The sequence below is a fragment of the Leucopleurus acutus genome, assembly GCF_964270905.1.
Source record: "Leucopleurus acutus genome assembly, chromosome: 16".
Taxonomy (NCBI): Eukaryota; Metazoa; Chordata; class Mammalia; order Artiodactyla; family Delphinidae; genus Leucopleurus; species Leucopleurus acutus.
Window position 1 is genome coordinate 71,674,242 of NC_139158.1, and position 26,586 is coordinate 71,700,827.

The 26,586-nt window shown below is 49.3% G+C and overlaps 1 protein-coding gene across 7 annotated transcripts in view; it reads left to right on the forward strand.

Moving 5' to 3' along the window:
* The window catches only part of TOX2 (TOX high mobility group box family member 2), a gene marked incomplete at both ends in the record, with an annotated part of 131,476 nt that extends 105,501 nt beyond the window's left edge, over positions 1-25,975 (forward strand). For 3 of the 7 annotated variants that reach the window (XM_082857154.1, XM_082857155.1, XM_082857153.1), the window contains 6 exons: positions 19,321-19,560; positions 21,947-22,174; positions 22,640-22,720; positions 23,540-23,935; positions 24,636-24,763; positions 25,785-25,975. In XM_082857154.1, the coding sequence (XP_082713280.1) occupies positions 19,321-19,560; positions 21,947-22,174; positions 22,640-22,720; positions 23,540-23,935; positions 24,636-24,763; positions 25,785-25,851 (1,140 nt within the window). Of the gene's footprint in view, positions 1-19,320; positions 19,561-21,946; positions 22,175-22,639; positions 22,721-23,539; positions 23,936-24,635; positions 24,764-25,583; positions 25,621-25,784 lie in introns of those variants that run through there. The other 4 variants (XM_082857157.1, XM_082857158.1, XM_082857156.1 and 1 more) reach the window with 2 other exon arrangements.
* Positions 25,976-26,586: the final 611 nt, after the last annotated feature.

Consider the following 26,586-nt stretch of genomic DNA (forward strand, 5'->3'; position numbering starts at 1 on the left):
GAGGCTTGAAGGAAGCGGGGACCTAGCTGTGACGCGCCTCCATGCTCGGGAGAGGGAAGACGTGGGAGGCGGGTCCCACTGAGGGTTCAGTCTCCATGGGGCTGGCCTGGAGCTTCGGGAGGCTGCCGCCCTGGAGCCCAGAGCTTCCAGGGCTACCTGGATCCCTCCTTCAACATTTACTGAGTGGCTGCTGTGTGCCAGGCCTGGGGCTGGGCACCGGGGAAACGGCTCCGAGCAAAGCAGCCACGGTCCCCGCCCTTCACGGACGGAGCACACCACCAGAACAGCGTCCACACGCTGGTGAATGTATGATTACACGTATGGCAAGGCAAATGGAAAAAATAACAAGGTGCATGAGAGACAGTCACCTGGGGACCCTGGTTGAGGTGGGAGAGCCCGAGAAGGCCTCCCTGGAGGTGCTGACATTTGAGCGGAGTCCTGAGAAGGGAGGCAAATTGGGTTCCAGGCAGAGGGAGCTGGGCCTGCAGGGCGTCAGAGCTGCCCCATCCCCAGAGGGAGGCGCTGAGGACGGTGGTCTGGCGGAGTCCCTGGCAGTGGTCTGGGCTGGGGGTGGGACTGGACTGGTTATAGTGGTGGAGGCTGGACTGGGAATGAGAAAGGGGACTCATTGCTGGAAAGAAATAACCCCCTTTTCCGGTCCTAAATTTGACTCTGGTCCTTAAAGCTGCAAGACTTCAAACAAGACGTAGGCAATTGCTCAGCTTCCCTTCACCAGGATTCATTCCTGTACTTTTTCATTCATTCTGTAAACTTTTATTGAGCCCTTACTGTGTACCAGGCACTCTCCCAAGCCCTGAGCAGATGACAATCCCAGATTCTTGGAGCTTACATTCCAGTGGGGCAGACAGACAGACAAGGAGATAAGGACGTAAACTACACCCTTCCTGCCACTCAGCTGGGGAAGCGGAGGCTGCCTGCCAGCTAAGCAGATGCACCTTCCCAGAATGTGGCTCAGCCCCAGGCAGCACCAGGACCCCTTCCAAGAGGAGCTGAAGATCAAATTCAGGAAGATGGAGGCTTCACAGCCTCGACAGGTTATCCGCCTCCTGTGACCCAGGGTGGTGGCTCCTTCCGCAGCTCTCTCGTGTCCGTGGCGTCTGCCCCATGTACCTGGTGATCCTGCCTCTGGTCTCTTAACCTGAGCGCAGGAAATCTGTTGGGCCGTCTGCTGTTCACAGCCACCCAAGCTCCCACTGCCTGCAGGACCAAGCCCTCATCGCCTGTGATCTGTCCTCTGGGGGCCCCCCAGCTTTATCCCTGCCTTGAATCCAGTGCACCTGGGTCCTAGCAGGCCCCTGGCGCCCAGGGGTGACCATCGTGCTGACTCTGGACCCCAAACGTCGTCTCCAGCCTTGTTTTAATCACAGCATTTCCTAGTGGTTTGTCATCCCTTTCCAATCTTTCCCAGAGACACAGAAGGCTCCAGGAGTAGTCAAAACAAGGCAGATATGCTGTGCTGCCGCCCCTGTGCAGTGATAACAGCACCGTTCCCTCGGGGCACTCTAACCGTGGGCCCTCCAGGCCCATGCTGCACCCCTCCGCCCTCAGTACTGAGAAGAGCTCAGACTTTGGGGTCAGGCAGACCTGGGCTGGGATCCCGACCCTGCTCCATCTGAGCTGCGGACACGGAGCAGTTGATTCACCTCTGAGACCCCATTTGCTCCTCCGTAAAGTGGGAGAGCAGAGCACCTGCCTCGCAGGGCTGTTAAAAGGATCACTTGAGACGGAGGGTGAGGACGTGGCCGGTGAGTGGCAGGGCCGTGTTGTCGCCCATCAGTTCTGCAGTAAACGTCCCCATGGGGGCATTGCTGTGACAGGAACGCCCATCCTCCACAACTGTACTTCAGCGTCTAAAAGAAAGTCGTCCTTCGACACCTGCCTGCTGTCCCATCTCTCCCCTCGTGGTCCCAGCGGAGCTTCTAGAAGGAGTCATCGGCCCTGGTTGTCTGTATTCCCTCCCCCCACACTTACTCTGGCCTCTGCCGACCCCCCTGACTACAAAACGAGTCCACGTCGGGGGCCGGGGTGGCCTCCACATTGCCAAAGTCATCGGGCATGTTCTGCCTCTGTCATACTTGGCATTTAGCTCTGTTAGATCAACTGGCCACCCCTTTGTCCTGAAACCCTCCCCCTCCTCTGCTTCCTCAGTGTGACATGATGCTCCTGGGGTCCTCACTGCTCAGAGCCCCCCCACCCGGCCTCCTTTGCAGACTCTCTCTCTCTCTCTCTCTCTGTCTCTCTCTCTTTCTCTCTCTGTCTCTCTACCTGGTTCTTCGTTGTGGCTGGATACCTCTAGGACCCCAGGCCACGTTCCACTGTTCGGTCCCCTTCTCTAAGTACCATGTAATCGACCGTCCCCATGTGAAGACCCCACTAGGATGCTGGGCCCAAGCTCAGCCTGTTCACAGCTGACCTCTCCTCCCCAGCTGGCTGGACCTGCCTCTTCTCCCACTTGACCAGCCCGTGAACCTCATTGGCCATCCAGTGCCACCCTTGACCCCATGCCATGACCAGTCCCAAATCTCTCCCTCAGCAACTCTCACAGCCATCCCTTACTTTCCATCTACCCAAATCTGGGATGGTGGTGGTGTCACTTTTTACCTGGAAGCTGCCACCTGCCGCATACCTACCGGGCTGGCCTTTCTAAAATTCAAGCCGCTGATCTGCCTTTCTGGGTTCCCAGCGACCCTCAGGATCAAATCCGAACGTCTTCACCCGGCATTCAAGTCCTACCCCAGCCTGGCCCCTGCCTGCATCTCAAGCACATCCTTCTCTGCCCTCCTCACCCCTCCCCAACCTCCTTCACCGCAGCCAGAGAGAGGCTTCTCTGGATCCCCGGTCTGCCTCTGACAACCTCCCCATGACCTGTGGCTTTCCTTTCAGCGCTCGTCACCGTTGTGACTACATACTGATTTCGTTGTGGAATTGATCAACGTCTGTCTCCCCCATGAGACTGTCAGCTCCGTGGGGCAGGGTCCCCACCTATATTAGTCACTGTGAATCTCCAGTGTCCAGTACAGGGCTGAGCACATAGCAGATACTTAATCAATACAGATGTTTCTGCTGTGATGTGAGAGATACAGTCCTGAAATGGCTGCAAAATCCTAAATATAGCAGAGCTTATAGGAAAAGTAGGGCTAGGGCAAACCTCTCAAGACCTCTGCAACTTTGGAGCCAGAGAACTGTAACTAGCCTAATGCCTATTCCTGCACAATGAAAAACCTCTCAGTAAGAGCTGGGAAGGTAGCTTGACGGAAGGGGGTGTCACACCGCTGGGTTACAGAGACGACGGCAAAAGGCACGAAGACTGGGGAGAAGCATGCGGAAAGCACTTTCATGCCAAGACATGTGGCCAGACAGGATGAGAGTAAGAAGGTGGGGTGAATGGGCAAGGGGAATAGCGCCAATTCCTCCACTGCTCGCTGAGTTCACCTGGATTTGCGTCCTCTGCGTTCACAGGCTGTTCCTTGGTGGCGCAAAGTATTAATGCACTGGAAGGATCACCTGTGCCTGAACGGGGCGTCCACGTGGTGCATCACTCACCCGTTCGTAGGGATGGGATAGTTTGTGTCCCAGGAGCTCAGCTCGCAGGGGACACGTTGCATTTGTTGAGCGGGTGAGTGCCTTCATAGCACATCACACTGTACTCACATGGCTGTGGCTCACTCGTCTGTCCTGCTGGATTTGGTGGTCCTTCCTGAATGACAGGGCCTGGGCCTGCCTTCTTTGTCTCCCAGGGCCTGTGGCTCATAGGCAGTCCCGTGTGGGCCTTGAGGCCCAGTTTCTGCCCTCAAGCAACTGAGAACGTGCCATGTGGCACGTGGGAGTAACCCCCAAAAACGCGTGCTGGAGAGACCTCTGAGCAGCCCAGTAAGAGACGTTTCACTGTCCAGGAAAAAGAAATGGGCTCTGTGTTAGTCAGGGTTCTCCAGGGAAACACAACCAATAGCATATCGATAGATACATAGAAGGCCCACAATCGGTCATCTACTGGCTGAAGAACCAGGGAAGCTGGTGATATAATTCGGTCCAAGTCCAAAGGCCTGGGAACCAGGAGCTCCGATGACTGAGGGCAGAGAAGATGGAAGTCCCAGCTTAAGAAGAGAGAAAATTCACCCTTTCTCTGCCTTTTTGTTCTATTCGGGTCCTCAGCTGATGCCCACTTGCATTGGGGAGGGCCATCTTCTTTACTCAGTGGACAGATTTCAAATGCTGATCACTTCCGGAAACACCCTCACAGACATGCCCAGAAGTAACATTTTACCAGCTATCTGGACATCCCTTAGCCCAGCCAAGGTGACACGTGAAATTAATCATTGCAGGCTCTGAACCTGGGCAAGAGGGGTGGATTTGGGAGATCACGAGGAGGTGGCCTTGCCTGATCTGGAGGCAGAATAGGTGTGGGAGGAAAAGGAAGAAGGGGTCTGGGCGGATAATTCATTCAACAGATGTTCTTCTATGTGTCACGCGTTGTTCCGGGTGCAATATGATGGTGAACAAAACACAGATCTTTGCCCGTGTGGAAATTACATCCTGGCAGGGAGGGCAAGATGAGAGACAATAAAGACGTCACACAGTGTGTTTACAGGTGATCAGTGCTTTGGAAGGAAGAAAAAGAACAATGGCCTGAAGGGGCTTGGGAAGGCAGGAGCGGTGGGGGTCGTGGGCAGGTTGCAGTATTAGGTGGGAGGGTCAGGGAAGGGCTCATAGGTAAGGGGAGGTTTGAACAAAGACTGGCAGGAGATGAGGGAATAAGTCAGGTAGGTGTCCCCGCTGGTGGGGAGGAACATCCCGTTCAAAGGCAACAGCTAACTTGCAGGGCGTCCCGCCCTTGGCACTATTGACATTTGGGGCTGGGTAATTCACCATGGTGGGGGTCTGTCCCGTGCCTAATAGGATGTTTAGCGGCATCCCTGGCCTACTGCCCACTAGATGCCAGTGGCATCTCCCAGTAGTAACTGGCAATGTCTCCAAATATTGCCTGTTGTCCACTAGGGGGCATCACACAGAGCTAGAGGAGGGCCATCAGCTTGGGTGTGCGAGGGGTGGCCAGAGGTGTGGGTGCTGGAGTGGAGTGAATGGGGAGAAAGCAAAACGGGGAGAAGACCAGAGAGGTCTGGGTGGTAGTGGCGGTGGCAGTGGGATGTTCTAGGGGCGTATGATTTGGTAAAGACTCAGGCCTTTACTTAGAGTGAAGTCGGGGTCTAGTGCAGGCTCCAAGCAGAGAAGTGAGAGCTCGCATCCCAGGGACGGGAAACCTAAGGACCACCACGCCGCCATCCCAACCCGGCAGAAATTTCACAACCCCATCAGGGCAACCCCAGACCCAGTGTCTCAGCAACCTGTGTTTGCAAACCTTTCTTCAAAGACAAAACCAGCCCCAAAGAGGACAAATTGCTTTCCATTTACATCCTTCCCTGCTGGTGCCTTCATATTCATACAGGATGATCAGCGTAACCTGTAATGGGGCTGTTGCTCTCAAGGATAAAGTAGTCTGACGCTTAACTCAATAATTAAAACTGTGACGGCGCTCAGCCTGCAGGGATAATGTACTATTATTATAGTCATTTGTTTCAATTAAATGCTTACTGATTTTACAATAGCAGCTGGGCACCTGGGCACTATAGCTATTACTCTGAACAAGACATCTCAGATTTCAGGAGAAATGTGTCAGTGTGCAAGGGATCTCCCACCAAGCATGAAAGTTTATTAGAAATACTTACTTATGAGGCTTCGGGGCGAGAGGCAGGCACTGGGGAAGGCTTCCTAATGGCTTTCTATCTCTTTTGTGCTGGAGTTTTTTTCCTAAAAGAAAATAGTTTTCCAATATTTGACTCTTAAAGCCTGAGGAAACTTCAGAGAGTGGTGTATCCCTGGGAGGGTTGGCATAGGGAGAGCTTTGGTTGTGACTTCCCCTGATCTCGGGTGGCCTCGGCCTGCACTGGCTTTTGAAGCAGGGTTTTGGTTGCCGGCCAGAGATTGAAGTCAGGCCGTGGCAGTGAGAGTGCTGAATCCTAGCCACACCAGTATCTAGTGACAAGGCCCTGGCCCTTTGGCTTTGCAGAAATGAATTCCCACAAAGGCACGGAAAGTAGTGAAACAAGTAAAGTGTTTATTAGGAGGAAAAAGAGTACGTGTGGATAGACATATGGGCGGGCTCAGAGAGAGAGTCGTGCCCTTGTGGTAGTTTGAATCACTTCTGTGGGGCATTTCTCCCAGGTGTCCTGTGGCCAGTCATCTTGCTTTGCCTGGTTCTGAGTCCGTATTTGGTATATCTCAGGAACCTCCCATGTGTGCTTGTGCATCTCTTAGCCAAGATGGATTCCAGTAAAGAGGCCTATGGGTAGCTTGACGTCACTGCCCTTTTGACCTCCAAGGAGCTTTATAGTTGGGAAGGTCTCCTTGACTTCAAGAATGAGAAATATGTAGTCTTTTATCTTTTATCAAAGATAAGCGGGCCCAGCCTCTCCTCCCTCCTGCTATTTTGGAATATCTGTCCACAGGGGACCGAACTTCAGCTGCTCAGCCTGGGCCCATCTATCTCCTGCCTCACCCACATCATTGATTCCGGGGTGCGGTAGACTAAAGAATGCCCCTCAAGATGGCCGTGTCCTAATCTTCGGAGCCTTTGAGTATGTTACCTTATACAGCAAAAGGGATTTTGCAGATGTGATTAAGTTAAAATCTTGAAATGGAGAGATTATTCTGGATTATTTGAATGGACCCCATGATGTAAGCATGAGTCCTTATAAGAGCCGGGCAGGAGGGTCCAACACCTGGAGTGTTGGGAAAATGGGAAAATGGAAGTAGAGAGAGAAAAGGCTGTGTGATGCGGGGCCACGAGCCAAGGAGTAAGGACCACATCCATCCTAAAAAAAAGCGGGGAGACAGATTCTCCCCTGGAGCCTCCAGAGGGAACCAGCCATGCCCATACCTTGACGTTAGCACGGTGAGATGGATTCTGGCCTCCAGAACGGTAAGGTAATGAGTTCATGTTCTTTTAAGCCATCAGATCTGTGGTAATTTGTTACAGCAGCAATGGGAAACTGCTGTGCAGGGTGTCTGCTGCTTCTGAGTCCTGGGACAACTTTCCCCCAGGAAAGCAGTTCTGCTGCAAATCACAGGACTCCCTGGCGGCTGGCGGCACACAGCCCTGGCTTCTGACGCGCCTCTGCCTCAAGCCTTAGCACCTGCAGGCATGGTCCTCCACCTCGGCCCTCCACGTCCTAGCCTCTGCTACCCCTTTATCCTCATCTCCTGCTCTTCCCGAGATCTGTAGTCAGCAAACTGGAGACCCAGGAGAGCTGGTGGTGCAGCTCCAGGCCAGGAGGAGACCGACGTCCCAGCAGTCAGGCGGCGAGGTTCTCTCTTACTCAGCCTTTTTGTTCTATTCGCGTCTTCAGTTGATTAGATGATACCCATCCACATCGGGGAAGGCAAGCTGCTTTACTCAGTCTACCAGCTCATATATTAACCTCATCCAGGAACACCCTGACAGACACATCCAGGATAATGTTTGGCCAAATGTCTGGGCACCCTGTAGCCCAGTCAAGTGGACACAGGAAATGAACCATCAGACTGTTGCATGCCTCTGCGCCCTCGCGCATGCTGTTCCTGCTTCTGGGAATGCCCTCCACCCCCTCCTTGTCTTCTGCAGACTTCCCCTCCGAGAGCCAGCTCAGAGTCTTTTCTGTGGAAAGCCTTTCTAACTCTCCAGCCGTTGGAGGGGCCCTTCTCTAGCCCCCTCCCCAGATCCCACTGCACACCTGTGCTCTTGCACTGTTTCAAATTGGGTGGGACTTCCCTGGTGGCGCAGTGCTTAAGAATCCGCCTGCCAATGCAGGGAACATGGGTTCGAGCCCTGGTCTGGGAAGATCCCACATGCCGTGGAGCAACTAAGCCCATGCGCCACAACTACTGAGCCTGCGCTCTAGAGCCCGTGAGCCACAACTGCTGAGCCTGCATCCACAACTACCGAAGCCTGAGCACCTAGAGCCCGTGCTCTGCAGCAAGAGAAGCCACCGCAGTGAGAAGCCCGCACACTGCAACGAAGAGTAGCCCCCGCTCGCCGCAACTAGAGAAAGCCCGCGCGCAACAATGAAGACGCAACACAGCCAAAAGTAAATAAATAAATAAATTTATAAAAACAAAAAACTGGGTGGCTGCATCTCTGCCTCCGCCATCAGATGGTGCACCCCAGATGGGGTGTTTTTAGTCTGCTCTTTCGTCCTGCTTCTTCCCAGGATCTCAGACATAGAAGCCCTCAGAGAATGTTTGTTGAATGAATAACAGGAGGAGGGCTCGAGAAGTAAAAGGACCACAGAGGTAGTTCTCATGAGGGCAGCTGGAGGCAGAGGCCCAGTTGAGGACATGAGAAAGAGGCTCAAGACAAGCCATGGAAGCTCCGAGTCAGAGGACAATGGCCAACCACCAGGCCTCTGTCGCCAGTCCGGGTCTTTCTGATTTGAAAGAGAGGCTGTGATGTGACTCAGACAGAGCAAGAGCCCAGCTGGTGGCCAGGGCAGGGTTGTGCCCAAGGACAGCACACCGAGCAGCTGTTTCCTAGGGCAGGGCTGGGCAGGAGGGTGGGGTAGTGCCTGAGGACCCAGGCCTGGGAACCAGTCAGCCCTTGGTTTGAATCCCAGCTCCACCACCTACAACTTCTGACCTTGGGCACTTTTCTGAGCCTCAGCTTCCTCATCGGTAACATGCTACTGATAAACACACCTTCCTCCCACGCACAACTGGGTGAGAATTACATGTAGTCAGAAGATCAGTGCCTGGCAGATGTTAACTGACAAATACAGGGTAGTTTTTCTAGCACCATTTCTATTTACTTAACAACATTCAAGGGGTTGGCAATCCATGGCTATCGATTGGCCAAACCTGGCCCTCTGCTTGTTTTTATAAATAAAGTTTTATTGGAACATGGCCACCCCATTCATTTACATATTGTCTACTGCTGCTTTTTGTGCTATAATGGCAGGATTTAGTACTTACAACAGAGACCATCTGGTCTGCAAAGCCTACAATATTTAATATCTGGCCTTTTACAGAAGTTTCCCAACTCCTGATCTAACAAATATCTTTGAAGCACCACCCCTTTGCCAGGCCTTGTGCTATTATTTTTATTGTCATCAGCGCCTCCCTCTTGGCTTCTCTCATATTTCTTTCATAATCCAGAAACTTCCATTGTTTTTGACCTCTTAGCCCATTTGAGATCCTGTTCAAGGTTATACCCTGAGCAAGTCCATGAGGGCATGAAGGAAAGGAAACCTCTCCTGTTGAACACCTACTGTGTGCCAGGTTCTCTACAACATTTTTTCATTTGATCCTTACAGCTGTCCTGTGAGAGCAGGTTCATTACCCTCCACCTATATTAGAGCCGTTAAGGTCCGTGGGTGCAGTAAAAAGATCTCAGTCTTGGAAGACAGCCAGAATTCTGACTTTCCCACTACCTAGCTGTGTGACCTTGGGGAAGTCACTTACCCTCTCTGAGTTTCAGTGTCTTTATTATAAAATGGGGATGATAAGAGTGTTTATGTCAAAGGTTTGTTCCTGAAGCTCCTGGGACATAGTGCGTACTCACTAAACATGATAGTAAGTATATGGTATCACTATGACTATGGTTACCATTCCTCTATAAAACAGGAATATTAGTATCTGTTAGAAAGAGCTGCTCCGAGGCTATGGAAGGGATTGTAAAATGCTGGTCAGTGGCTTGTTAATTTTCCTTTGTGGTTTGATTGTGCTCGAAAATTAAGGAGAAGTTTCTGGACCCTCTGGAACTGAGGCAGAGGCTTCAATGAGAGAATTGAGCAGAGCCGCTATTGCCTCCAGAAAAAAAAGTTCCAATTCCCTGGGCAGAGCATGAGGCTGTGTTGAATGACACCTTGTCCCTGCCTCAGAGGAAGCAGGGCGGGTGTGCGTTCTGTGAATCAGCAGAAAGTGGGAAGGAGACGGGTGTGATTTCTTGTTCTCTCCTTGCAGCGTGGGGCTGCTCTCAGCACCTGGGGTACTCTCCATAGAGAATGCAAATGATGCTCTGCAGAAAAACACCTTTGTGTGCAGCCCTGAGAATCTATTAAGCCAGGCGAACCTAATTATGTTCACAGCGACACCCTTACTATTTCCTCTGTTTCATCCTTCCTGGAGAGGCTCCTGGAGGTGACCATATGTTTCCATGAGAGAAGTAGGAGGCTTGGTTCATTTGGTTACCAGACATCTCATAAGTGCCAGCTGCGGGCTGGGCCACCTGCCTGGGGCTGGGGAAGCACATTATATATCTCTGCACATAAGCAGATGCTCTGTACTCACCAGGGTGAGCCCAGGGGAAGGCCCAGGTAAAGGGCATGGCCAAAAGAGGGAGGAGAGGTCATGGAAGGCTTCTTTGAGGAGGTGGCATTTCAGGTAAGCTTGAAGATGATAAAAGGACCAGTGAGCCACAGGGGAAACTATCCATTCCAGCTCGAAGCCCACATGTCCTGGGAAGCTCTGGGAAGGATCTGGAGAGGTCGGCAGGAAAGAGAAGGTGCAGGTCTTTGTGGGCTCCTACAAGGCCAGGACTGGGCTAGTGGGTCATGGGGGAGCTATTAAAAGCTTCTGAGGAGGGCGGAGACATATTCTGTTCCTGAAGGGTCACTGTGGTGGCCAGCAGAGCACCTGGGCTTGAGGAAGCCATGCTGGGGGCCGAGAGGAGGGCTGGTGTCTTAAATTGGGATCCCCCTTAAAGCAGACTCTGACACAAAGGTTTCGGGGCCAGTAGTTTGTTGAGGGGTGATCCCAGGATGTTCTGGGAAGGAAGAAGGGAAGAGGGACAGGAAGGGAAGCAAGCCAGTAAAGGGCAGGGTGATGAGCTGTGACCACCTGGACCAACTGGAGTCCTGTTGTGGACCCTCCAAGAGGCGTATGGAATGAGACTCAGAATCGTCCTCTTGAGGGGAGGGGAAGCCGGGGTTTTATCCATAAACTGCAGCCCCTCAGAGATTGAGGGTCACTTCTAGGGCTCAGCACTTCCAGCCTCCTTGGACAAAGAATGCTGTCAGGCAGGGAGACGCAGGAAACCAGCAACAGGGGCGATAACCCTTGGACTGGTGGTGTCGGGGGCACCTCCAAAGTAGGCCAAGGGCAAGCGGGCTGACCCCTCCCAGCACCTGCTATAGCTCATTAGGAGAAAAGGCAATGGTTACCAAAAGTGTTGGGCAGAGCAGGGTGGACTGTGATTGGGGAAGGGGCCCTGTGAACTGGTAGAGAATTCTGGAATGTGTGGAGGGATTGACGTCTGACCACTTCTGTGTACTGCTCCTGTGAGCTCACCTTTTTTCTTTCAAAGCCTGAAATTGGCTTTCAACAAAACACTTTCTTAGGTGGGATATGGGAATTTGGAATCATCTCTGGGGGGTGCCCCCTATTTGCAGGCATCCATGCAGAAGCCACGACTCACCCAGGGGGCATGGAAGAAAGGAGGGAAAGTCGGATGGAGCTGGAGGAATGCCAGTGTTGAAGGAGTGGGCTGGAGAAGACCAAGAAGGAGTGACTAGTGAGGTAGCTGGACAGCCAGGAGTCAGGCCCTGGAGGGAAGAGGGCTGTCGGGCAAGGCAGCAATTCTTGGAGTCAAGGACTAAGGGGTGTCTTGGGGAAGGCATCATAGCTTAGTGAGGAAGTATGACGGTCTGTAGAAATCCAGCTCCACCGGCAGTAGCTGTGCGATCATGGACAAGTCTCTGAACCTCTCTGAGCCTTGGCTTCCTCAGCTGAGGATGACTATATTACCCACCTGGTACGGTAGCTGTGGTGATTAAATGGGCCATATATGGAAAAGCTTAGCAGTGCTTCTGGCACGTATTAAATGCTTAATAAATCTTTCCCCTCCTCTTCCTACTGATGAAGATGGTGGTGAGGATGATGAAGATGATTAAGTGGTATACGTAGTAAGGAGGGTACACGCCAAATGAGTTGCCGATGGGAGGGGAGGTCCTAGTGACAGTGAGAATAGACAGTTCTCTGCAGAAGATTGGCTGTGCAGGGGAGAAAGTTGGGACAGCAGTTTTTAGGAGACTTGGAACTAAGGGAGCTTTTCACGTAGATGGGAGAGAAGTGAACATGATTTGATGCTTATGGGGTGCAGCCCACGGAGAGGGGAGACCCATTGACCTGACGGAGAGAGACTTAGGTGAGGCTCCTGGAAGCAGAGCCTGAGACGACGATTCTTGTGAATGCTGTTTATCGAAGGAGAAGGAATCAGAGTCCACAGAGGAAGGAGTTGAGCAAGGATGTGACCTCAGCCAGAGACTTGGGGAGCCCCAGGGCACGCCTGCACGACAGAGGAAGGGGCTGTAATAGGTGTTTTATGATTTTACTGCATTTCTATATGGCCTTAAACACTTTATAGTAATGTTTTATGTTTTGAACACGTACATAAAGGTATTCTACTGTATGTATCCTTCTGAAACTCTTTACTCATTATTGTTTTGAGTTCATCCTCATTGGTAGGTGTGGCTCCAGGCCATTCACTTCAACTCTGTACAGAATTCCATTCTGTGAATAGATCACAGATTACCACCATTTCCCAACTGGCAAACATTTAGATTATTCCCAGTTTTTCTGGAGTTAAAAAAAAAAGTGCTGTAATGATCATTGTTGTAGTATATAATTTTTGAAAGGTAATATGACTTTCATATAAATATAAAATGAAAACATGTCAATTTATTTAATTCATTCACTAATGAGGAAGCCAGTAAGATATTATAATCAGCTCAAAGAACAATCTGATGAATAGGTACATATATAGGCAGTCAAGAATGCTGAAATAGGGCTTCCCTGGTGGCTCAGTGGTTGAGAGTCTGCCTGCCGATGCAGGGGACATGGGTTTGTGCCCCGGTCCGAGAAGATCCCACATGCCGCGGAGCGGCTGGGCCCGTGAGCCATGGCCGCTGAGCCTGCGCGTCTGGAGCACGGGAGAGGCCACAAAGTGAAAGGCCCACGTAACACACAAAAAAAAAAAAAAAAAAAAAAAAAAGAATGCTGAAATAAATTTTCTTATAAATGCAAAACTGGTTGATATCTATAGAGCAAGAATACAATGTTCGGGTTCTTCTTTTCTACAGGATGCGATCAACTTGTACCTCTACCAGAAAACATTTTTTGCATTTTTATGGATAAGAATCATTTGCATTCCACCTCACAGCCATTAGTATGGTTACTATCCAAAAAAAAAAAAAAAGAGAGAGAGAGAGAGAGAGAAAACAAGAGTTGGCAAGGATGTGGAGAAAATGTGCACTGTTGGTGTGAATATAAAATGGTGTAGACCCTATGGATAACAATATGGCAGCTCCTCAAAAATTAAAAATAGAATTACTATATGATCCAGCAATTCTATTTCTGGGTATATATCCAAAAGCGTTGATAGCAGGGTCTTGAAGAGATCTTTGTACATCTGTGTTCATAGCAGCATTATTCACAATAGCCAAAATATGGAAGCAACCCAAGTGTCCATCAATAGATGAATGGATAAACAAAATGCATTATATGCATACAATGAAATTTTATTCAGCCTTTAAAAGGAAGGAAATTCTGATACATGCTACAACGTGGATGAACATTAAGGACTTTATGCTAAGTGAAATAAGCCAGACACAAAAGAAAAAATACCGTATGATTCCACTTCAGGAGGTACCTAAAGCAGTCAGATTCATAGAATAGTCAAATTTCATAGTAGTAAAATGGTGGTTGCCAGGGGCTGCAGGGAGGAAGCAACAGGAAGCTATGGTTTAATAGATACAAAGTCTCAGTTCTACAAGATGAAAAGAGCTCTGGAGATGGATGGTAGTGACGGTAGCACAACAATGTGAAACACTTTAAAATGGTTAAGATGGTAAATCCTATCTTATGTGTATTTTACCACAATTTAAAAAAACTTAATGATAAAACAATAAGTTGCACTAATATCACTTTTGTACAGCTTACAAAGTTGTCAGATAGCCTAGTCAAAGACAAAGGCACACATTTCTATAGAAACAGATAACCCTGAGGTCGACTAGCCAACACCCATTGAAAGAACATTCATTTGCCCATTTCAGAGTCTTTAAAGTTTCCTGCAGTATATATGTCTTCTTGTGCATGTGGGAAAGTTCTTTCCAGTAAATATCTTGGTATAGAATTGCTAGGTTATAGGGTATGGATTATCAGATTTCTTCCTAAAATGTGTATCTTACTAGTTGACACTCCCACCAGCAGTATAAACAGAAACCCAAATGGCCAGGAAACGAACGAAAAAATGTTTGACTTCTCTAGTAAACAGGGCAGTGCAAATTAGAACAACTTTGGGAGCATTTCAGACTTAGCAGATTTGCAAAAATTCAAAATCTGCCATTATCAAGTGTTGGCCATATATTAAATTACTGAGTTCAGGTACACCTGACTGAAGAATTCTAAAACAGGCAGCTGGGAAGGAAAAAAAAAAGAAACAAAAACAAGCCCTAAACACACAGCCCCAAGGCCAATTTGCCCTTGAAGAAATAATGTCAGATCCTTCTTTAAGATTCATGGAAAAAGGAGTGTGTACATGTTGGAATAGAAAAGGATGTTTAGAGAATAGATTTTAAAACCTACCTTTTGTTCAAAGTGTTCAAAAATTTTTCGAGCTTTATTGAGGTATTATTGAGATTTAACATATTTAAGTTTAAGGTATACAACGTGATGACTTGATGCATGTATATACTGTGAAATAATTACCATAATAAGTGTGTATGTGGTGGTAACTTTTAAGATCTACTCTTTTAACAACTTTTAATTATATAATATAGTATTGGTGATTATAGTCACCATGCTGTATATTAGATCCCTAGAATTTATTCATCATACAGCTGGAAGTTTGTACCCTTTGACCACCTTCATCCATTTCCCCCAACCCCCTGGCCCTGGCGACCACCACTGTACTCTCAATTTGAGTTCAGCTTTTTTAGAACCCACATATGAGTGAGAATATAAAGTATTTGTCTTTCTCTGTCTCACTCATCTCACTTAGCCTAATGTTCTCAAGGTCCGTCCACACTGCCACAAAAGGCAGTGTTTCCTTCTTTTCTATGGCTGAATAACATTGTAAAATGTACCGTATTTTCTTTATCCCTTCATCTGTTCACGGACATTTACGTTGTTTCCATGTCTTGGCTATTATGAATGTTGCTGCAGTAAACATGGGGTGCAGATATCTCTTCGAAGTAGTGATTTCATTTCTTCTGGATATATACCCAGGGATGAGATTGCTGGATCATATGGTAGTCTAGTTTTAAGTTTTTGAGGAACCTCCATACTGTTTTCCATAGTGGCTACACCAATTTATATTCCCGCTAGCAGTATACAAAGGTTCCCTTTTCTCACACCCTTGCTAACATTTGTAATCTCTTGTGTTTTTGATAATATCCATTCTAACAGATGTGAGGTGATACCTCACTGTGGTTTTTTAAAAAAATTTTTATTGAAGTATAGTAAATAAAACAGTGGAAAAATCAAGAAAGTGATAATTGCCACAGATAAAGTAGGATTTAAGATAGAAACATTAATTGAGGCAAGCATACTTTTAAAAATATCAACAAGGAGAAGCCGTGTGAAAATATAGCATTCTGGGACATATATGGGAATCAATAACCACATCAATATAAAGAAAACCGGTTTAAATTCTATAGCGAAGCTGATAGGAACACAATAGGAGTAGGAGGCTTAAACTCATTTTTCTCGAGATTTCACAGCTAAAGTAGTCAAAACAGTTTATTGAATAGACACATAGAGAAATGTGTATGTTACCGAGCAAACATTATCTCAGAGGCACATGAAAGTTTTACAAAAATTGATCATATCTTAAGCCATAATGAAAACTTCAGTACCACAAAGATAAAATCCTAGATGTTATGTTCCCTGGCCACAGTCACAGAAGGCTACATTAATAAAGACTCTTTTCCAAATAATTTTAGGGTAAAAAGGAAAATCAAATCTTCAGTTGTAGAATATTTTTAAAATATTTCTATGATTCAGCTAGAGTCCTCCTCAGGGGGAAAACATCATGGTTACAGAGCTGGACTTCTCGCCCTCAGCACTGTTGACATTTTGGGTACATAACTCTTGTTGGGGAGCATTCTGTGCTTTATAGGGTGTTGAGCAGAATCCCTGGCCCCTCGACCCACTAGACACCAGTAGCAGCACCCCCCTCACCCAGTTAAAAACCAAAAACATCTCCTACATGGCAAAAGTGTCCCTGTTTGAACCCCTGCCCTAGCTACTTCTATTATTAAAAAAGAAAATGTGAAAATAAGTAAATTGTTTAATTTGAAAAGCTAGATAAAAAGCAACATGATACCCGAAGTTACTATTAATAGAGAGAAAAGCAAAATTTAATAATGATCAGAAAAGTTGTCAAATAGATTTGTTTAAATATAAGAACTGGTTCTTTGGACAGTTAAAAATATATAAATTTTGAGAAGGAAAATTTTAAAATGCATTCACAGTATTACAATTGAGAATGGGGATTTAAAACCATAGAATAGGTTAAAAATATGGTAATGTTATCCTAATTTTATGCTACTGGTATTAAAATCTGGATGAAGTATACAATTTTCTAAATATATGTGTGTGTGTGTATATATATATATATCTATAAAACCAAACTAACTCAAGAGAATGTGGAAACTAAAATAGACCTATTAGCCATAGCAAATATTGTGAAAATCAATCTTTCAAAAAGCCCTGGGCCTCAGGTGTTTTTATGTCTAAACTCTTTCAGTTCTCTAAGGAAAATAATCATTTCTTTGTTATTTATACTCTTCCAGGACATAATGAAAAAGGGAAACAACTCAGTTCTTTTTCTAAAGCTGACCATCACACAAAAAAACCCAACATTTGACAAAGATAACCGGAAAGAATGGAAACTGACACGTAAAAAAGAAAGTTCCTCAGAAATGAAGAAACGCCAAACAAATTCAGACAAATATATCTACAGGCAAGGATAGCAGTGTTCATATCAGACTCCACTGAATTCAAGGCAAAAATTAGACACTTTATAATAATACTAAAGTTTAATCCGTTATGAAGATATAATTGCCAGTTTTCTTTTTGCAATAAAAACCAACATCAGATTCCCAAAACAAAAACTTTAAGCATTAAAGGGAGATTTTGATGGAAGCAGAAAGTTGTAGGCAACTTTGACAAACCAAAGGAATCGAAATAATATAATCACCACTGATAAGACAGAGAAATGTCACACTATTATATTACTCGGCAAACACAGCTCCCCTTTGCCCTTAAATACTGTGAAATATATACAAAATTTAAACATATGTGGGTCTTAAAGGAAACCTGAATAAATTTTCAAAAGTGCAAATAGTACAGATCATATTCTTAGATCACGTTTGTTACTAGAAATTAGGAGCAAAAGGAAAAAAAAAGCAACAAAAATTTTTGACCTCTTAGAAATTTCAGAACTCGGACTTCCCTGGTGGCACAGGGAAGTGGTTAACAGTGGTTAAGAATCCGCCTGCCAGTGCAGGGGGACATAGGTTCAAGCCCTGGTCTGGGAGGATCCTACATGCCTCAGAGCAACTAAGCCCATGAGCCACAATTACTGAGCCCGGGTGCTGCAACTGCTGAAGGCCACACGCCTAGAGCCCGTGCTCCGCAACAAGAGAAGCCACTGCAATGAGAAGCCCGCGCACCGCAATGAAGAGTAGACCCCCCTCGCTGCAACTAGATAAAGCCTGTGCGCAGCAACGAAGAAACAACGCAGCCAAAAATTTTAAAAAATTATATTAAATTTAAAAAAAAAGAAATTTCAGAACTCTTCTTAAACATCGATTGGATGAGAGGAAATTAAAACTGAAATTTAAAAATAAATACATCAAAAAGAACAATAATGAAAATCTCACGTGATGAAGTCTGAGAAACGTTAAGGTCATGTTCAGAGGAAAATTCATAGCATGAAACCGACTTCTAAACATTGAGAATGAAAATACTGAATTGAAAATGCGACCCAAAATTGAGGGGGAAGCAACACTAATAAATATGTAAAAATCAGAGGAGATTAATAAAGATAAAATTAGATATTAAAGAATTAGAAAACGGAGGAGTAGACCTGATAAACAAATTTGAAATTTGATTCTTTTGAGGAGGAAAAAAAAATCCCACAAAATAAAATAGAAAACCGATGAGGCTCCCTAACGAAGAACAAGTAAAGGAAAACACAGATACTGGATATTAAAAGTTAGAATTTAGAGCTTCCCTGGTGGCGCAGTGGTTGAGAGTCCGCCTGCCGATGCAGGGGACACGGGTGCACGCCCGGTCCGGGAAGATCCCACATGCCGCGGAGCGGCTGGGCCCGTGAGCCATGGCCGCTGAGCCTGCGCATCCGGAGCCTGTGCTCCGCAGCGGGAGAGGCCACAACAGTGAGAGTCCCGCGTACCGCAAAAGAAAAATAAATAAATAAAATTAGAATTTAACCACAAATTCAGAGGAAATAAAAATAATTGTAAGACTATGCAAATTGGCATGCCTCACTGAACAGTGTGTGTGTGTATGTAATTTTTAGGCAAAAAGTGTACACTATTCTAAATGTGTTTAGTATGAGAAATGCCTGTATCTAAAAGTTAGTAGCTTGCTTTATATTCTAAAAATAACCAGTTAGAAAATATCATGGGGAATAGATAATAAGAAAACGACTGACCTGTGGGGGAAAAATGGGCAAACTTTATTAAGGGATTTATTTATTCTATGTATTTAACAAACCCTCGTACAAGATAGGGCTTGCTATATGCCAGGCAGATTTAATCCTTAACAACCCTAGAAGGTAAGTTTAATCATTATCCAAATTTTTCAGGCGAAGAAACTGAGGCACAAAAAGGTTAAGTAACTTGGCCAAAGTCACCCAGTGTATAAGCAGCAGAACCAGGATTCAAAATGCATTCGGCTTCCAACGTCTATGCTCTTTGCTATCATGCTGCATAGTGAATAAATGCAAAGATACACCGTGTTCCAGGAAGGAAAACCCAGTATCATAAAATGCTGTCTTCACAGCTGGACTGGGCTCTCTAGCAAGGGCTGAGATGCTGACTCTCTGTCCAGGGTGACTATCAACAGAATGGCACCCCCCAGAGATGCATCTAATTGTGCAGGGGTCGGAATAGAATGGACCCTCACCTGTGGGCGATCCATGGGGAAGCCACAGCTCAGAGGGGACCCCCTCCTCTGAGTCTGGTACATACACGTGCAGATGTGCTGGTCCCTTCGAACTCAACATGCAATCTCCTCTTCTCTCAGATCCAGGAGATGGTCCACTCAGAGGTTGCTGCCTATGACTCGGGCCGACCAGGGCCCCTGCTGGGCCGCCCGGCGATGCTGGCCAGCCACATGAGTGCCCTCAGCCAGTCCCAGCTCATTTCTCAGATGGGCGTCCGGAGTGGCATTGCCCACAGCTCCCCGTCACCCCCAGGGAGCAAGTCGGCAACCCCGTCTCCCTCCAGTTCAACTCAGGAGGAGGAGTCGGAAGCGCATTTCAAGGTACGTAGGGATGGAGATGCAAAGGCTTAAGATGCCCTCCTGTCAGCAAGGGGACAGGCCCTGCGTGGAAATGGTCATCACCTCTTCTAGAAAAGTCTAGAAGAGTATAACTATACCCTTTGCTGGAAAAAAAAAAAAAGGAGGAAAATTCTGGATAAACGTGATGTCGTCTTATTCCTGAATAGCCAATGGGTCATTTCAGTGGCATTGATGGCATTGGCAAGATCCTCAGGGCCATGTCTTATGACCACTTTGGCCTTTTTGGCCCACTTTGGAGGACCACAAAGATGCGTGGTCCAGCAGTGCTCTGGGCAGCACTGCAGGATGGAGCACTAAAAATGACTCCCCCCCTTGGGGGCGTGGCCCACCCTGTATCCCTGGAACCAGGGGCGGTGCTGCCTCTTCAAGAACCCGTCAGGGATGAGAACTCACCATGTGTCCAGGCTCCCATCCTTTCTTTGCACTGACTCTAGATCTCCCTCCCTGTCGAAGAGCATCTTGTTTTTATGAAAACAGAGGCCCCAAAAGGCCAGGGGTGGATGTGCGTGCCCGGAATCTCCCAGTGAGTCGCCGGCAGAATCCAGGCTTGATCCCACAACGCCTCCCTCCCTTTCTTCTTCATAAGGGCCTCTCACCCCTTTCCACGTGGCGGCCCTGCAGAGGCCTTGGGCAGTAACCGTGGCACCCATGCCATCCTGCAGGTACCCTGACCTCCAGGCTGGGGTGGGCACCTCTGGATCCTGGTCCGGCTACATCCTCAGGATAACTTGGTCTCTATTGTAGTCCAGGCGGGGGCGGTTTTAATTTTATTTTCTTTTTATTTAACAAACCCTTCTAAAACACTTTAACGGGCCAGACACTATTCTAAGGACACGATAGGAATTAATCCACATAATCTTCATCACAACACTATGTGGTAGGTGCCTTTATCATCTTCGATTTGCAGATGGGGAAACTGAGGCACAGAGAGGTTAAGTAACGTATCAAGTGCCATAGAACCAGGATTTAAACCAAGGTGGTTGCAATCTGGCTCCAGCATATGTGCTCTTAACCGCCTGCAGTGCCTCACCTGCTCAGCTCTCCATCAATTACAAGGTGCATCCGTCCGCATCTCCTATCCTGTCAGAGCCTTGCCACGGTGCTGACAGAACTAAGGCTTGGGGAGGTGAGTGGCTGCAGAGAAACACTCAGGAACAGAACCAATGTGGCTACAGACTGACCCTCCCCATCCCTCAGATGTGCAGGCCTGAATCTTATCCACTGGCCCACAGTTTCCTTATCAGTTCATGGTGTCACTTTCATTTCCTTGGTGCATAGAGCCATGGTCTCCACGGCAGGATCCAGGGCCTTTGAGCAACATCCCTGGTCCCTGGGTGGCCTGGGAGTCCTAGTCTGTGGGGGGGTATTCCCACCCGCTCCGCATCCTGGAAGCCCTAAGTGAGGTGCTCACAGTATGGTGGTCCTGGCGTCTGACTGCATCAGAGGCCAGGTGTCCAAGGTGAGGCCACACCTGGCGACAGTTGCATTAACCTCACTCCATCCAACAACTTCAAAGGGGGTCAGGGGGACTAAGCCACTGGACCCAAATCACACAGCTGAAATGTGGTGGAAGAGACTGATCTTATGTAATCAAGGGTAATCTTTGGGGATTATCTGTGATCACAGGAGGGGAGAGCTGTTAAGAAAAATATATCGATCCAAAACTTGGAAATAGTCCAAAAACGGATAACTGCACGTTCTTTCATGGCATAGTACAGCATCGTCTAACAGACTCAAAAATTACCTGATTCTCTGGGAGATGGTGCCTTTGTTTTGATTCCTCCTTCATTATTGATTAGGGGCTTTACACTCTGTAAAGGAGGATGTTAACTTGGGGGAAAAGCAATGAAGATGTGAACGATTTTTGTCTGATTACAAGGCAAATGAATTTTTCCCTGTAGAGACACAAATTACTTCTGTCCAGTACAAAAGACTAGAAGCCCCAGAGGTGATAGCTTTATTGCTCTCCAGGGCATTGACCAGTTTCTTTCTCTTGTATTTCTTTGAATCAACTTTACCATCATGCTGATTCTCATCGATGAGCTAAACGAAAAATGCAGTACTAGATTTAAAAAAAAGAAAAAGAAAGAAAGAAAACAGAAAAACCCAGGGCTCATACCCAGGACGTGTGTGTGTGTGTGTGTGTGTGTGTGTGTGTGTGTGTGTGTGTGTGTGTGTTCAAGCCCGGGAGGAGCGTGGCCAGCCCCCAGGTGCTGCCTGTGTATAAGCAGGGCTGGGCAAGCAGGGAAAAGCTGAGGAAAGTCCAGCTCTGCCTGAGGCTGGGTCAGGTCCCCTTTGGCAGGAGGTCCCGGACTTCTCTGATTTCTGACTCCTCTCACCCGGGCAGATGTCGGGAGAAAAGAGACCCTCCGCCGACCCCGGCAGAAAGGCCAAGAACCCAAAGAAGAAGAAGAAGAAGGACCCCAATGAGCCGCAGAAGCCTGTGTCGGCCTACGCGCTTTTCTTCAGAGACACTCAGGCCGCCATCAAGGGACAGAACCCCAGTGCAACCTTCGGGGATGTGTCCAAAATCGTGGCCTCCATGTGGGACAGCTTGGGAGAGGAGCAGAAGCAGGTGAGCCTCCGTCCCTTTCTGGGCCATCCCTCAAGCCTCTGAGGTCAGACTTGGAAGGTCTGGAACCAGGCCCAGCCTGTGGAGCTAGAGACTCCTGCAGAGGTCTTTGCTAGGATCAGTCTGCCCATCTGTAAGCTGGGGAGGTAGGACCCTTCTGATCTGGCTGTTTTGCAGCTGCGTTCACTAGCCACTTGGTTAAGTGGAGAAAAAAACTGGACCTCTGCTTCCTCATCTGTTAAATGAGAACAGGCATCTTCATCCATCTTGGCCTCCAACTCTTAAAAGTCTGGGGTCCAGGCCAGAGCTTTCTTATCCGCTGACCAGAGGCCCGTGGCCTCCTCTCAGGGGCCTGCAGGGAGAATAGGAGCAGAGCTAGCTCCGAGGTAAATGCCAGTTACCAGCCCTGTGAGCTCAGGCTGACCACCTGACCTCTCCTCGATATTGCCCACATCTTGGATCTTTCAGGCCTACAAGAGGAAGACCGAAGCAGCGAAGAAGGAGTATCTGAAGGCTCTGGCAGCCTACAGGGCCAGCCTTGTCTCCAAGGTAACACCTGGAATCCCTAGGCCCAGCCCTGATAAGAATGGGGCCACTTGAGGGTTAGGGCAAGAACCAAGCGGGAATGGCCAACACCATAGGCCTTGGAAGGGGTGGATAAGACCAGTGTGGCCCCTTCTCCAGTGCACCGCCTCTGTGCCAAGCTTGTGCTTTACATGCATAGTGTGCGTGCATCTCATTTAATTCTTCCAAGAAGGACCTGTTACACAGTGGAGTTAAGCGACCTGCCTGTGAGTAGCCAGCTTGCTAGGTGGCTGTACCGGGACTGAGACCCAGTTTTGCCAGGCTTCAGATGTGGCCTTTCCTCCCGTCCTGCGCTCTCTGCCTCATTCCTCAGCCCCAGCGCTGCAGGAGGCTCAGCACTGGCAGTGGTTGTGTGGTCCACGGGGGGCAGCGGGTGGTCTGGAAGCTGCTACAGAGGACATGGCTTCTGGGTTAGGCCATAAAGGGCCAAGCAAAGAGGGTGTCCCAAATCAAGGGAACGGCCCACACTGAGGCGCAGAGGCTGGGGAGAAGCCTAAGTAGAGGATAGCCCGGCTGGACGATGCTGGCCCCTCGGGCCAGGCTGAGAAGCATGGGTTCTCCCGTGGGCAGGGGAGCCCCCAGGGATTAAAGCAGGGGTGGTTGGATGGTCAGAGCCAAGTGTGCTCGACCCTGAATTATCTCTGGTGAGTCCCCAGCTCTTTCCCCAGGGGCCTGAGAGCCATCCCGGAGCCACGCCAGTGGGTGACAAAACCACACAATCTCGTGGCCCACGTTCTGGCTTATGCGCCTTCTCCAGAGTGATTGGTGTCTGTCTCCTTCCAGAGCTCCCCCGACCAGGGTGAGACCAAGAACACTCAGGCGAACCCACCGGCCAAAATGCTCCCACCCAAGCAGCCCATGTACGCCATGCCAGGCCTGGCCTCCTTCCTGACGCCGTCCGACCTGCAGGCCTTCCGCAGCGGGGCCTCCCCCGCCAGCCTCGCCCGGACGCTGGGCTCCAAGTCGCTGCTGCCGGGCCTCAGTGCATCCCCGCCACCGCCCCCCTCCTTCCCTCTCAGCACCCCCCTGCACCAGCAACTGCCACTGCCGCCCCACACCCAGGGCACCCTCCTCAGCCCACCTGTCAGCATGTCCCCAGCCCCCCAGCCTCCCATCCTGCCCGCTCCCATGGCACTCCAGGTGCAGTTGGCCGTGAGCCCCTCACCTCCAGGGCCACAGGTAAGCAGGGTCCAGTGAGAACGTGCCCCTCGGGGACCCCTTGCAGAAAGGGGAGGCAGCTTGGGATTCCAAATACTGGCCCTGCCGCTCACCGGCTGTGTGACCTCAGCCTTAGCACCTTACCTCTCTGAGCCTCAGTTACTGCAACTGTGAAATGGGGCGAGTACACCTTGCGTGAGATGCTCTGGCTGCAGAGAACAGTTGGCAAGTAGCCAGACAGATTCTTCAGATTCTTAGGGTACCTCAGACCCTCCTCCCTCAGCCTCTGTCCATTTCTGCTCTCTGGCTGGAGGGGTTGAGGCCACTGTGGCTTCTGCTAGATCAACCCTAGCTCCTGGCTCTCCCCAAAGCCTTTGAAGCCAGATCTCCCGAATTGCTCCACAGACACTGGTAATTACAAGGCTTGCTTGGCCCTGGGAGGTCACTCAGCCCAAGAAATCCATTTTACAGAGTGGGAAACTGAGGTCCAGGAAAAGAAAGTCCGTCACCCCCTCCCCCCCATGTAGCTAAGTCAAGGGTTGAATTTTCCAGAACGTGCTCTACTAGGGAAAAGAAAGAAGCGTTCCAGGCAGAGAGGCAGAGCGGAGATTTCTTATAAGCCGGGGAGGTGTCTCTGTGAACACACCCCCGTCCCCTCTTGCTGCCTGAGATGCACCCCCTTCTCTCTCCTTTGCTCACCGCCTCCTCCCCACCTCGGCAGGACTTCCCTCACATCTCTGAGTTCCCCAGTGGTTCCGGATCCCGCTCCCCTGGCCCATCCAACCCCACGAGCAGCGGAGACTGGGACAGCAGTTACCCCAGCGGGGAGTGTGGCATCAGCACTTGCAGGTCGGCCCTCAACCCACTCGCCCGCCCTTGGTGCTGCCCTTGTCCTGCCTACACATGGAGCGTGAGGACGGGATGACAGGGTGGGAAAAGACAAGAGGGACACCGCAGGTCACTGTCAGCCCTGCAGGAGGTTCTCTTGGGCACCGGGTGCCCGTCGTCTTCAGGAGAGGACCAAAACAAGGCCCCAGAGGGACTCAGCTGGTCTGCTGCCAGGCCCGCAGGGGAAACTAAGGCCTGTCTTCACTCTTGCTGGTTTTCCTTCCATCCTGTTCTTTTTCACAAGTGCTTGACATGGCATTCATAGCTAAGCCATCTGCCTTCAGTCAGCTTCCTCAGAAGCAGAGCTTGAGGCAGGGATTTGGGTGTCCTCGACGATGTATACATGTTCAGGGAGAACCTGCAGGAGACGGGGTGGGGGAGGGAAGCAGACCAGGGCAGGGAGGGAGCTTAGCGAGGGCGTGGCCTCAGCTGGAGACTGGCTTCAGCCTGATCCCATGGGAGCTCTGGGCACCAATCACAGCACAGACTTGGTCTCATTTTGAGGTTTGAGCTTTTTGTATCCGCTGAGGACCAGGTGGTCCCCTGCCAGGATTCCAGGAGGGGTGTTCGGTTCTGCCCAGTGGATGGTCAGGGAAGGGCCAGGACAGACCCTCATTCATCCTCAGAGGGGCAGCCGAATCCAGGGAGGGCGTGAAGGGCCAGGGAGCAGGTGTCCTGATGTGCCCCGGGCCTTGTGTCCAGACCCTTGAGGGCCAGGGGGGCGCCTGGGGCGGGGTGGAGGTGTCACATCCACTCTGACAGCCTCTCCTTTCTCCCCCAGCCTCCTCCCCAGGGATAAGTCGCTCTACCTCACCTAAGCCCACCTCCCTCTCCTCCCTGAGGCTTGCTGGAAGGGCACTGCTCAGAGCCTGAAGGGCTGACAGCAGAAAAGAGGCCTTGGCAGGAAGCAGGGTGCTGGAGAAGAGAGAGCAGTGACACGACCACGGCCCCGGGCTGAGTCTCTTCCTCAACCTCCCACCAGACTCTGCAGAGGCAGCGCACCGCCCGCCGCCAGCCCAAAGAACCTGCAGGAACCTTCCGCCCCCTGACCTGCTTGCTCCAGGGTTACTGTGGACCCTGCTCCTCTCCCTGCCACCGTACCCCACGTCGGGACGTCTGGCCCCAGCCCAAAGTCGCGTGAGCCGCCCCTGGACGGATCACTCTGCAGCAGAAACCCGCCCCCAGATGCATAGGGCAGGGACCAGCTCCGCCCCAGATGTGCAAATACGGTTTTACAGTGCAAACAAGACATTATGAAGCATAAACTGTTGGCTCCGTGTAAGTACTAGTTGACTAAGTGTTTTAGAAACTGTGCTGAAGACACCTGTAAGATTATTTTGTTGCAGGGTGGGGAGGGGTGGGGGGAAAGTGGATTCCTTTAAGGTAAAAAGCATTTTCTATGACCCTTAGCACGTTTTTTTAAGTGTTATCTTAAGGGAGATGTGCACGAAAGAAGCGGCCAAACCGTTTGATCGTCTGTACAGCAGGAACCGGACGATTTACAGCCACACTCAGAGACGTTGCGCTTTTTTTTTTTTTTTTTTTGATCATACGTTTATTTAAAATGGCCAACAACGACTTCTGTCTATTTCTAAGGAACAACTGAGAACGACACTGCAGTTTATCCTAAAGTGTGCGTGCTTTGGGGGCTCGGTTTGGGTTTGGGTTCTTAATGTTTGCAGCCGTTTTCTGACCCTGCAAATGTCTGCCTCGGTGCACAGTGCTTCTCTCGAATTTCTTTATAATAAAACTTCTGAAAAGTTGGCAACAAGCCTGTCTCTCCT